Consider the following 13,789-nt stretch of genomic DNA (forward strand, 5'->3'; position numbering starts at 1 on the left):
TAGAGGTGAACTGAGGACGGCGTCACTGCATTAAAGATAGGGAACGGTTCCCAGCGAATGCCTGCCTAACACGGCGCACGCTTATAACTAGTGTCGGACATTACCCTAATATGTTGTCTTTTGCTTGAACTAATATTGCGTAACAGACAAAGACGTGCGATATATTGTCAGCGTCTCGTATCTCTGTGCTCGGTGCCTTTGGCTAAGTTCAACGAAGAACGTTGTCAGCCGTTTACATAAGAACGTTGACTGACACGTATGCTCAGGAAGTACGCAACCTCATTGAATCCTTTATATCCTTTAAGTACCGTATTGTCCTCCTGTGTTGCGTCACGACGATGCTTTTAATGAGAATGCGTGGTCTGTTTTCTAACTCCAATGGGTAAGCGCTTGGAGACTTCCATTACTGCCGTAGCTAGCATTATGTGAAGCTCTCGTCCATAGGATTTAAGCAATATGTTTGAATACCTCTTGAACAATACGAACAATACTGCTTTGCATATTTAGTCAAGTTCCTAGGTAGCATAAGATAACATTTAGGTGCTTAGCATTTGACCAGCCCTAGCTATTTTAGATAGCTATAGCGTAGAAAATTTATTATTTGGACCGCATATATCGCAATATGCCGCCAAGCCGCGTCATAGTATGCACACTATGCAAGATCTAGCTAGCATACAAAATATGGACACTTAATTACTAATACGCTATATACAAGAACGAATATATAAGTGCTACGCTCTTCTCAAGTACATTAATTTGAGGCATTATATAGCGAAATGACTGGAATCGTGCACACATGGAAGTCTCATGTCCACCGCCAGTTGCAATCACGCCAACTACGCACATTCAATATAGCCACTGTTAATTAAAACTTTTTCACTTGTAGAACTTGTGGGCCCGAACTCACAATGCTTTTCGTTCGTCAATGATCCGTGTCATTCACTGGCAACCTGCGTTACTATATGTCTGGCATCAAGATTGGCTGGAATTTGTTGTTACAAATAATTCTAGCGTAATTGCTTTTTGCGAATGTAGGCTGTTTTTTTTTCTACTTCGAAGGATATTCTCCTTAGAAAGTGTGAAAACCACGTTGTTCATTATCGCAGTGCATTAAATTTAAACAAATCGTGACAATTCCACATCCTGGTGCGAGTGTTACCTGTATTTCAGTAAGTGCTTGAGTAACAAATAAACATACTCGTATCTTCCATTAATCCTTAAGATATATTTAACGTAAATTTAATACCCACCAACTATAACAGTACTCTGCCTAATAACACTAAGCGAAGTTTCACAAGCTTTGAACCAAAATATAAGAGCAGTTTATGTCACTCATTCATGTCTACATGCTTTGCAGGCTAGAAGATTGTTAATTTCATTTATGTATAACATTCTGCAAGTGGTCACACGCGTTGCGCTATATAATTTTATTCTGAAAGGTAGGCATTGTGCCTGTAGACTTCTATACGTATTAGTTTACGTAAGATAAGGGAGACTTTCTCAATTTTTCGACAAATACATGCTCCCTGTTCCCATTGCAAACTCTTCGATTGCAAATAGAAGTAATATTCGCATAAATGGAACTCGTGGTTTCAATCTCACGTCTTCAGCAAAAATAGCACGTGATCACAATATACGCGCTCTTTATCATCTGTACTGTGTGCGAATCCACGACAACTACACCGCAAGCTCGACTCTAGCTCACTGTATTTTCTGACGTCCCTACACCCGCACTTCACCCTAAACTGTTTCTGGCAGTCAGAATCAGAAAGTTTAGTCTTAAAGTACGCTCGAATGGTCTCGCGAGGTTTCGCACAGGAGCAGAGCCTCCGCGTGACGCTTGGTGAAAATGCGCGCACAGGGCAGTTATAAAAACTACGACAAAAAGATAAAATGTATACATGTTCACGTATTAGATGCAGTGTGGAACGACACACCTACGGAGTACGGTCTCGCACGACAGCTGAAGACTGTAAGAACAAAGAGGCCGCATTCAGGAGTCTAATGTTTGGATCGATGTTTGCTGCTCAACATTTATGGATGGTTCAGAAGGGTCCAAACGGCCGTCCACTTGGACTATTCTAGCACTAACCATTCGTCATGCTGCAGAAACTCATTTCGCTTTCGCACCTCAGCTGTGCAGCGCAGGCATGCATTCAACCATAGCAACGGCACAGAGGGTCACGCGCTGCTCTAACGATAAAATACTACAGCAGCTTTAGTTTACGGCTGTAAACGACCCCGTGCTCCGTCACAATTCGGTCCTCCGAGGTACTTTCCATCTGTGGTAAATAGGTTCAGAATGCTGCACTGAACTTCTACTCTGTTCCTGCGGTATTCCATTCTTAGAGGCATGCTTTACGGACTGCAACAGTCGTGAAAGAGTTAAGCTTCAAACACGCATGCTGGCAACGTGCATCCGAGGGAAGCAATACGCTGTCGGCACAGCCAGAGGACTTCGCGTCACACTTTTGGCCTGTACACGCACAAACACACGCCAATGAAACACAAAAGAACGTGTGGCCGAGCATTGGTTCATGCTCGGGGACGGAATCGCAGCGCAAAATTAGACGAACACAAAGTACACAAGATGGGACCGCATGACTTGTTCCGTGCTGCCCAGTCTTGTGTACTTTGTGTTCGTCCAAATGGGCGTTACGATGCCTTTTCCGAGTAAATAACTATTTCATCACGGCTATCGCCACCACCAAACGTTTTTTTTTTCTCTCTCTCTCTCTCTCAGCGCATGTCATACGCCCAGCCAAAATCATTCACTGATTCCACGCAATGTGGAAGGCTATAACAAAAGCTAACAAAAGCAGTAGCAGCCCTTTAGTAACATCAGCCACCAAAATAACAAACCATACAAAGGAATTCCACAATTCGGGTAACTTTTCTATAGCATAGGTCAGAGGCAGGGAATTGGCTTGCTGACACAAACCAACTAAACAATTCGATGCGGCGCCTGGTAATACCACTTAGAAGCACTGACCAGCGTATGAAACGTGCATATCAGTTAAGAACGATTTCCTATAGTGTCAAATACTCTGCCAGAAATTATAACCTTTATATTACGGGCTGAACAGCCATCGCAAATCTACTTCTATTTTTGGCGTCCGAAAGGCTAAATTGTCTAGCGTCGAAGATGATTCATTCAGCTAGTTTCAGCTGTACAATACATAGCACCCAGAGTTTAGAAGTCCGTGGTGGACTTGAATAAGCTTGAAATGCGCGAGGCAGTTGCAAGAAGCCTCGCTATTTTCATGCAGCCATATTAACGTCAGCAAGAGTTTGCGCAATATGTTATATCAGGCCCGACTTCACTAACATTGTTCCTGTATGCATATATACTGTTTTCGGCAGTTCTGACCATTGTGTACTCCTGCTTTTCTCGTGCTCTTCCACGGGAAACAAATATTCTATGCAATTCAAAGTTTGTAATCTGCATAAACCAGGTCAAGTTTCGTTGGAGCTTCGCTCCTTAAGAAAGGTAAGTTGCTCAATGTTAAGGTGATTGAAATGCGTCTTGATTTATACTACTGGTCAATTTACTTGCGCTGCCCTGGAAAAAACAACAACACTGATGGTTAAGCCACACTTTACGGCATTTTATCTCGTCCCGAAACTGTCGAAACTGCCGGAGCCGTTTATCACGAAATCAGCAATTTCGTTCAGCCCCGCGATCGGCAGGGCACTCCGAACAATCACTAGCTGGAGTGGCCTATAATGTGCCGACACCAATCCTTTAAGATACCGTTTCGGGGAGCAGTCTTGTCAGCAGTGTGGGTTCATGCCTCCGTCATCTTGTAAGTGTTCGAACTTAGTTTGTGGCTCTACAAATGTGCTAGTTTTCAGAAGCAACATCAGATCAAAATGTTGCCAGTGCTTTACAACTACTGCCAGTCGGTGAGTGGAATCGGCCTGGTCGCCGACGACAGGATGTGCATGCCGATGCCTCCACATTCAAGAAATTGCACTCATTCTGACGAATAATTCAAACTCAACTTGTATTTGTTTCCTTCGGATTTCACCGCATCTCACAAAAGTGCCCGTACGCTACACTTCTGCATATCACATCGTTTTAATCTACCACTAACACCAAGACCGACGAACTATATGCTAGCCGGGTTTTCGTTCATTCTTATTCGACGTTTAAGCTAACGGTAACTATGAAAACAGTAATCCTAAGTTCGTTTGTTGTGTGGAGGCGGTCTTGGGATATGTCACTAAGTAACGTCGCCGCGCAGTCGATTCACCGCAACGCGTACACAGTATATAAAAAGATCGGCAAGCTTGTGTTTATTTTTGCGCCTTGTCGGGCAGACGGCGCTCACACGCAGATGACACACTTGACGACGCTTGCTTTTTTGTTTCCTTCGATGGCGAGTCTAGCACACAACTTGAGGACCGAGGCAAATGTGGCGTCTGAAGAGAAAAAAAACAAAAACACACAGCGCTGGACCGGACTGAGTGAGTGGCGTGGAAACAGGGCGGTCGGCCTGCTTTTGCACTCAGGCACGTTTTCGACGACGACGACGACGACAACAAGACACACCGGAATGACACATGTATACGCGAACTGACTGGGCTCTCTTTCTACAACCCCCCTTCCCCATCAATTATACTCTCTAGGTCTTGTGCAGGTCGCCGCGCAGCAGCCTGTAGAAGGTCTTCTTGAATTGTTGGTTGGCCAGCGCGTAGCAGAACGGGTTGATGGGGCTGTTTGCATAGCAGAGGAAGTAGGTGAAATAGAAGAGGTGGTGGTTAACGCAGCCAGCCGAGTCGGCGCAGAACCCTTCGACGAGCGCGCAGATGTGGTACGGCGTCCAGCAGAGCACGAACGCGCCCAGGATGAACGATATGGTGCGCAACGCCTTGCGCGCCCGGTTGTTCTCGGACTTGTGCTCCTTCTTGCGCTTGCTGAAGGACGACACGAGCCGGCTGCGGGTCGATGACTCGCGCGACAGCGCGCCCGGCAGCAGGGACCGCGCGGTCGTTGTCGTCGTGGTCGTCGTCGTCGTCGTGGACCCGCTTCCGCTTCCGGCCGAGCTCTCGACGACCATGAGCTTGACCGCCGTCGCGACCGTCGCCTTGGGCCCGGAGTTCTTGTCGTCCTGACCTTCGCCGCCGCCGGCGACGCGACGCCGGCCTCCTCCCCGGGACCGGCTGCTGTCTCGGCGCTGCGGCGCCTCCCTCTGTTGCTGCGACGTGGCCTCGTCGTCGTCCGACTCCGGGCTGCTCGACCGGTCGGCAGGTGGTCTGAGGCGGGGGCCGCCGTCCGATGGCCACGAGCAGCTGCATGCGGCGCTGCTTGGCCGCCGAGCGCCGCTGCATGTCGCGCGCCGTGCGGTAGATGCCGCCGTAGAGCACGAAGAGCACGACCAGCGTGGCGTAGAAGTAGCCGAAGATGAGCGACGTGTTGAACACGGGGTCCTTGAGGAACTGGACTGCGCACTCGCCCGGCTCGAGATCGCGCACGCCGGTGAAGTGCTCCCAGCCCATGATGCTGACGAAGAAGACGACGAACGGCAGCACCCAGGTGGCCGCCAGCATGGAGGCGACGCGGCCGCGCGTGCGCCAGCTGCGGTAGCGCGCCGCTATCTTGACCGAGCAGTAGCGGTCGATGGTGATCAGCAGCACCGTGTAGATGGACACCAGGCACACGGTGTGGTCCGTGGCGAGCCACAAGTCGCACGGCACGGCGCCCAGCTCCCAGCGGCCCACCAGCACGTACACGGCGTAGAAGGGCATCGAGACAAGCCCGATGAGCAGGTCGGAGAGCGCCAGCGAGGCGATGAAGTAGTTGCTCGGCTGCCGGATGGCACGCTCGACGACGAACGCGGCCAGCACCAGCAGGTTGCCGGCCACGGTGAGCACGATGCAGAGGCCGATCAGCAACCCGATGAGAACCGTCAGCCAGGGGCTGAACGGCGCCCCGGGCCCCCCTCCACCGTCGACGTCGCTCTGGTTGTTGCTGCCGCCGGCGACGCACGAGCCGTTGGCGGCGCCGCCGCACGCCTCCATGGTCAGGGCCCTGCAGCGACGACGACGCCGAGGTTCAGAGAGTGCGATTTGCTGGACTCCCGGTTTGAGACAAGCATGCGAACACGTATGAGAGACGGGAAAGGGGTACCGGCTTGTGGGAGAAGCTGGTGGTTAGCTTGCAGCTAACGACCAAGCCGTTCTGTCGGGTGTTGGTGAGAGGTTTGGTAAAAGATGACATAACAAACAATGCGAACACACAAACATTCAACGAGCACAAAAGCGTAGCTATACACAATTTACTGTGTCTCGGTTAGATTATTATTCATCAAAAAAGCAAGATCATCTTTGTCTTACGGTTTTCGAATATAGCCATTCAAATTCGGCTCGGCGTTACATACCGCCCCTGTGAGATCACAACGTTGGGTAAGCCTTAAAACACCGGAGACGGCGGTATTGATTAGAACGTAAACTGGTGCAGCTGGCATTTTAGTGGAGATTGAAATCAAGCCGTGGAGTTTCGCAAGTTATCTAATGCTTGGAGCAAATAACGAGTGCGTGCCAAAAAAAAAAAGGGGGGGGGGGGGGGGGGGAGGAAGACGCCGTCCAGGATGGCAGCGCAATAGTTGGTGCGGTGAGATTAGGAGATGGGGCGGAGTCATCGGGTGGACAGAATGCAGTCAGTGTATCGCGATGATGGCGACGCCTTCGGGAAGTATGTCTTGAACAAAGGCTCCCATTTTTCCATTTCCCTCCAGTTGACATCGGCGGTGGTCGACACTAAGCTTTTGCTAACCATATCAAAATTCACCAGCGCTCCACAATGCGATATGCTGGTCGTACTCATGCATTCGCTGTGTGGGCGCGTCTGCCTTTTAATCAGCAATGATATCAATATTCCTCTAGTGCAGTGTCATCGTTTCCATGAATATGAACCCGCCATGGTTGCTCGGTGGCTATGGTGTTGGGCTGCTGAGCACGAGGTCACGGGATCGAATCCCGGCCACGACGGCCGCATTTCGATGGGGCCGAAAACACCCGTGTACTTAGATTTAGGTGCACGTTAAAGAACCCCAGGTGGTCCAAATTTCCGGAGTCCTCCACGGTGTGCCTCATAATCAGATCGTGGTTTTGGCACGTAAAACCCCATAATTTTTTTTCCATGAATACGACGTGCTAGAAATTACGTGGCGTGCTACTGTTACATTTGTGTAAACACATATGCCGGGCACCTCGTGTGAACTCGGTCAGGTCACAACCCATCCTGCGGCAGCCATCACAAATTCAAAAAAATCTGACTCGCAGACGATAGCCCTACAAAAATATTAAAGGTTTATCCAAACTTTCTACTTAAAACGTGTCTACGGAAGCTTCTTATCATCTCTCAGCAGTGCATTCATGAAATTTATCCATGCTTACGTAGCTCCTTTCATCACAATCCTCGTAGACTTCTTATGTTTCTCTCCTTTCAATAGTATCGGGAGGTTGAGCCCTTGTATCGGAGTTGTCGGAGAGCTTAGCGTTACAGTTTATCGGTTCTCGATGTGAGTACGTGTCACTCCTCGATGATTGATGACATTTCTCTATGGATTGCGTTATTCGTGCGACCGAGAACACGGCGACCTATTACGCGGCCAGCGACCGTCCTGTAGCGAAGATGTAGGAAGCCCATAGCAGCCATCTTATCAAGAAGGATGAGGTGTCACGAGTACTTTTGAACTTCCTGTAGGAAACACGCATCTGCAGGTGACATGGCAGCAAGGAGATAGCTTCCAGTGTCAGATAGGTATGAGCAGACCCGGCAAATGATCGCAATATGTACAAATACAGCCGATAGACGCACAGATGTACGAGCGCATCTCATACACTAACGCGCGCATACATACAAGGGACCGCGAGCGAGCGCATACACACACATATGCAAGTACCGTTAAGTACGAGTCAAGCATACACTTCCTTCATTATAGCCGGTACCTTATCTTTCCACCATCTACCCAACAGAGCAGAAAGTGGATCGCACACCGAAAGACCAACGAAACCAGTAATGGCAGCACTGGCTGCCTGCGTAGGAAATGGGACGTCATCCAGAGTGACGCTAATATGGAAGATATCCTGCTTCATTTCGCGGCGCTAGCACAGAGGCCAAGCGACGGAGGTCTTCTCCTGACTATAGCACCAGCGCCTTTCGGTTCCTGGTAAAGAGAGAGAGAGAGCAAGGAGAGGAAAGGCAGGGAGGTAAACAGACGAGCGTCCGGTTTGCTACCCTAGACTAGGGGTAAGGAAAAGGGGGAATAGAAAGAGGAAAGGAGGGAGAGAGTGAGTACTGAGTACTCACTCTCCTGTGCAGGAACTCAGCGCGAGCTGCACCTTTCAATATAGTGCGCCCCATTACGCGCTGTCGCCAAGCACGGACGCTTCTTTTTCTGTAATAATATTATACTCTTATTTATTTATTTATTTTATTTATTTCAGTACCCTAAAGGCCCAAAGGGCATTACTTAGGGGGGATTTTTATACAATCATAATGTACAAGAAAGTTGCAAATACAAATGAAAAAAAGCAAGATACAAAAAAAAAACAAAGCAAAAAACTATAGAGATGGAGCATTTGTAAATCACGCAGGAAAGTACAAGCGACATCATCTTACAATCAAGAGGCATACTATATGAAATATCGACTCCATGCACATTGACGAGGTTAGGGTTGCTGCGTGTCGATTCTATCAAGATACATCAGCAATTCTGTCTTAAAGGACGATATATAAGTAAGGGTAACTATTTGTTCCGGCAGATCGTTCCACTCTTTTACTGACAATACAAATGGCGAGTTCTGATATTTCAGTGTTATTGCGAAAATTGGTTCAACTTTATAACTATGATCTCTGCGTGAAGAGATATGATGGGCCGGAAGAATATTCGTAGTTGCAAAAACTGTATTGCTGTGATACATGGAGTGAAAAAATGACAAACGAGATATCCTGCGTCGTGTGTCAAGATTATGGAGATGAAGTTTTCGCTTCAACACCGTTACATTTTGATAAGACGAATATGAAGATAAAATGAACCTGGCTGCCTTGTTCTGCACAGATTCAAGGTGGTTTGAAGGGTCAACGCTATGTGGATGCCATATTATAGAAGCATATTCTAATGCTAACCTAATCAGCGTTGTGTAGGCATGCAGCTTCGTTTCGGCATTGGCAGCTGACAGACGGCGCTTTAAGAGACCTAGTTTTTTAAAGGCTTTACTTGTTATATGCTCTATATGAACGTTCCACGTTATATTAGGTGAGAAGTGCACACCCAGATACTTAAAGGACTGTGTTTTTGCGATTATACTGTTGTTAATCGAATAGGTATTCGCAGGAGTATTAGTGAGCGTAGAAAACGTCATCAGCTTTGTTTTGTCTATGGTGATCTCCATTTTCCACAGTGTGCACCACTCATGTAAGCAGGTTATATCAGCCTTTAGGCGTGTTACGTCAAGTGGGTTAGTTATTTGTCTGTATATCACACAGTCGTCGGCGAAAAGGCGTATGCTAGAAGTTATGTTGTTAGCTATGTCATTTATGTAAATTAAAAAGAGAAGCGGCCCTAATACTGACCCCTGTGGCACGCCCGATGTTACCGAAGTACAGCTAGAAATGTGATCTCTAATCTTGACGTGTTGAAAGCGACTGCGCACGAATTTTTCGATCTAAAACGTGGTATTGTCGTCAAGTTGCAGTTTACGAACCTTCTTATTTAATCTTCTGTGGGGCACCCGATCAAAAGCTTTTGATAAATCTACGAATATAGCATCAACGTAGTGCAAAGCATGCAATGAGTCATGCAGATCGCTTACTAGTTCAAATAACTGTGTTTGACAGGACTTTTTGTATCTATATCCGTGTTGTTGTTCAAGCAGCAGATTGTTATCGTTTAGGTGGGACATTACGTGCGTGTAAATGATATGTTCCAACAGCTTACAGCAAACCGAGGTCAGCGAGATAGGTCTACTATTACTACTAGTACTACTAGTAGCCGTGCACATGATATCAGTAATCATCATGATCATCACATAAACATATATGAGGTATCTGTCATTTAGAGGGGCGCAGGTGACATCTTGTCCCATTTATCTATTCGCCTGTGTTCATAACAGTGCCGCGTCGCTGACACGCAGCCTGTCAGTGAACGACACAAATATACAAAGAGGTTCAATTCAAGTTACACACTAAGACGAAATTCAGGGGTACAAAACTAGCGCAATGACGATGCATGCAACGGCAAGTATAGGATACGGAGTAAGTGAGATACCGACAAAGAGAAGGAAACGCAGGGGTTAATTAATCAAGGGCGCACTCGTTTTAATTTGTTGCAGTCACATGTACAGAGATACTATTGCAGATTTGTTTCGTTATGGTCGCGGTGTAACCTTAGAACGTAATTAAATAAATGAAAGGATTACTGAAAAAAATATTATGTCAAGTCAAATTCATAGATCCGCGTTTCAATATGTCGAAGATGTCACGTTTCCAGAACCGCAAAGCTTTCTTTAGCGAAGGAAAAAATTACTTCGACAGATATGCGAGTTGATTTGTCAGAATCAGAAACAAGGCCCTTTAAGGGTGTATAAAGGGTGTTTGGTAGTCCCATGGCTAACATGTTCACGCTCAAGGGGTAAGATCGAATCGTTGGGGAGGACCAATGAAGCTTTCTTGTTACGCCGACCTTTTGTGGCTAGTAAAGATTATGACATCTGCGACAGGCGACACGAAAAGTGCATTAAATATACTTTCATATCTGTCGCTGTCAAATTCCCTTGTCAGATATTTCGCTTCGGCCAAGTTGGCCAGAATTTTCACACTGTTTTCAACTGCGTCTTTTCACATCGCACGCATAGCTACAGCTCGCTGTCGCGTCCAATATTTTTTTTTTTTTATATATATAGCCCGAAAGACAGGGGTGTTACTCATAGGACAAGGCAACACCAATAAGAGTTTAATTTTTTTGAGAGTGTACGTCTTACGTCCCGCTTATAACCGGTTATAGTAGTCGATGAGTGAAAATAGAAAAGTGGGATCACATTGCACTTGAATGTGAAAGAAACCGCAGTCGGCGGTAGCACTTTGTGACGTTTCTTTCCCTCCGATTCTATTCATTTTGTATCGACGTGCCATCGAGTGATTGATCCACGTGATAGCGGGGACTTCACGCAAATCAATCACGAAGGGCAAAAAGGATGGGACAGGGGAAAAAAAGTCATTACGAAATAAAGGTCCCTGCCAAAATTTATACCATTTTCCTACAGAGGACTCAATGATGCTACGTGTTAGCATCGTTCCTAATGCACTATTTGCTTACTATTTTAGGAGTGTGGCGCCCTCTCTAAGTGGTCATCTGAGTCAAACAAGTATGGACTCCGAAATTGACGACTGCGGAGTTATGTGGATGACTTACAGCTACCCGGTCTCAAAGGTGATCTCCTGCCTTCAGTTGACTTTATTCTATGTACGGTAATATCTTCGATTGCATTTTCCTTAGCACTACATCAGATCTTGGTGCTGAACAAAAGCGAGATTTTTAGAAGTGTAAACCCGATAGCTTCACTTATCCTACATAAACGGTTTGCGTGAGCTGCTAGTGCCTCACTTTGTTTGACGAAATGAAGATACTAGGTAGGAGGAGCATAAAAACGAGCATATAATTAAGCAGCACTGTGGCGTGTGACCTTCTGGTGGCTTCTTTTCTTTTTTTTTTTTTTTCGTCACAGAGGAGTGACTATGGCGTTAGTCACACATCTGTCATTGAGGAAGGGTGAAAATAGATTGGCTGAAACATGTTGACGTTTGCTTACAACGCATATGCAGACAATGAACCGCTTTCTTTTTCTTTATTGTTTTTACTTCTTCCTAAAATACATCTGTTGTTAGATAGCGTCTGTGATGTTCCTTGTCTTGTCCATATCCTTTCTTTATTTTTAGTTTTTTTTTTTTTTTGTCTTTTTGCACTCTTAGTTTATTCCACGTCGTCATTTCTCTGTCGCATTAGCACAAATGTTCCGGCGGAGTCCAGTTAGCTTGAATGCTATTCGAGAAATGCACAGTGACTCTAGATTATGCCACTTCGTTTCCCACTTATACAATGGAGGAAGGAAAACAAAAGTTGGAAGTGTAGCGAGAACTTTGTTTGTATCGTTAATTTCCCCACCAGTTTCTTATGAACATTTCTTACTCGAGATATAAATGCCTGCACAAAAAAAGAAAGAAGGAAAGAAACAGGCAAAATAAAATAAAAAATGCCTGTTGAATTAAAAGCACTCGGGTTGGTTTCCTTTACATTTTTTTAAAGGAAACCAGCCGACAAAAAATGCAATCAACATTCAAAGTTCTTCGATACATTATTCATGCATGTTAGCCCAAACTGCCTAAACTGCCTAAACGTGAGTTTTGGTTTGAAAATAAAAATGATGGACGCCTAGGAGCCATAATCTGACCGTCCATTATAGTCCCTTTCTAATTTTTCAGCGCATGGTGCCACTTTAAGGGAGATAAACTATGCTTAACGATAACTGGACAAGTTAGCCTAGCTACAGGCTTGGTTGGTACTCTACATATGTGTGACGGTAGGTGTAAATAATTTTTAAAATGAACAGGAGCACGCTCGCGTGCATGCTAAAACACACACACACTCAAAGCAGCCCAACAATAGAGCTCAAGGCTGTGCCCTGTCTGGCTCGTAAACTTAGGCAGATTTCAAAAATGCTTCGTTGGTGCTGTAACATCGGCTTACGCTTAATACGTGTTATATATGTACCTGCCCAGTTAAAGTTGAATACGGAGAAAGCTTCGACGGATGCGAAGATTTATATAATCAGAGTGTCACTTCAAGTGCTGTAGTGAATAAGGTATACCGAGTAGTAAGAGGTCGTGTTCTGAACCGATCACTTGCGGGGATACTTTCACATTTGAGTGCGCGTGTGGCTCAGCGCGTCACCTCATTGGAGCAAATGTGGTTCTACCCTTTGTTCCAGTGCCCTGATAGCCAATCAGTATCCACTGAAAGTGATATCCCGAAAAGTGATCCACCCATGCAGAATGTGGCCCAACAGGTCCTGTCCTAGACACTGTTATCTTGTGAGGCACTCACAGCTATGAAATTCGCCATCTTGACCGCTCTGATTGTCTCACAAGAAAGCGACGCCCTCTCTGACTGGCTCAAAACGCGAACCTGCCAGAATCCGACAATATGGCGGCATTTCGCAAAGTCCGGAGTAGAAGTAGAGCTTTTCCCAGCAACTTTATGCTCGGAGGAATGTAGGATGTAATAAAACACGAGCAGACATTCTGCTGTATTTTGCCAGCTACATTATCATTTGTGAATCATCATTATCATTTGCCGAACAAGCACATTTAGTCTCCATACACTAGAAAAATCAGGTATATGTATGCTTCATACAAGCGTTTCAATCTTGGTCATATTTTCAACCTTCCCAATGTATAGAATAGGAATGCAAATACCTGCTCTCTCTTTCTTTAGCATTTATACTTTGTGGAAGTTTCGAATTTGTGTTCTGCGCATGGCCAGTTGAGTTCTTTTTCTCTGCCAGCCATAAAAGGCCTCCGCTTAAGTAACTGTGATGGCCCCACAATGTGAATAGTCACGTTTCCGGGTCTTTTTTGCGTCATTCCATTCCCACTTTCTAAGCCATATCTACAATGTATCCTCCTCGGTAATGCACCAATTGCTAAGCTGTTTAATCCTCTGTCTATCAATTAACGAGGAAGAGTAAAAAAAAAAACGGGCATAGCAGACCTGCGGCTTCCGTA

At 46.0% G+C, this 13,789-nt stretch overlaps 1 protein-coding gene across 1 annotated transcript in view; it reads right to left on the reverse strand.

The window, feature by feature from the left end:
- Positions 1 to 3,988: 3,988 nt before the first annotated feature.
- Positions 3,989 to 13,789, reverse strand: part of LOC119456065 (muscarinic acetylcholine receptor gar-2-like) — a 123,698-nt gene continuing 113,897 nt past the window's right edge. The window contains 2 exon segments of the mRNA XM_037717662.2: positions 3,989 to 5,222; positions 5,224 to 6,034. Of these exon segments, the coding sequence (XP_037573590.2) occupies positions 4,629 to 5,222; positions 5,224 to 6,024 (1,395 nt within the window). The 5' untranslated portion in view covers positions 6,025 to 6,034 and the 3' untranslated portion in view covers positions 3,989 to 4,628.

The sequence above is a fragment of the Dermacentor silvarum genome, chromosome 6 (assembly GCF_013339745.2).
Source record: "Dermacentor silvarum isolate Dsil-2018 chromosome 6, BIME_Dsil_1.4, whole genome shotgun sequence".
Lineage (NCBI taxonomy): Eukaryota > Metazoa > Arthropoda > Arachnida > Ixodida > Ixodidae > Dermacentor > Dermacentor silvarum.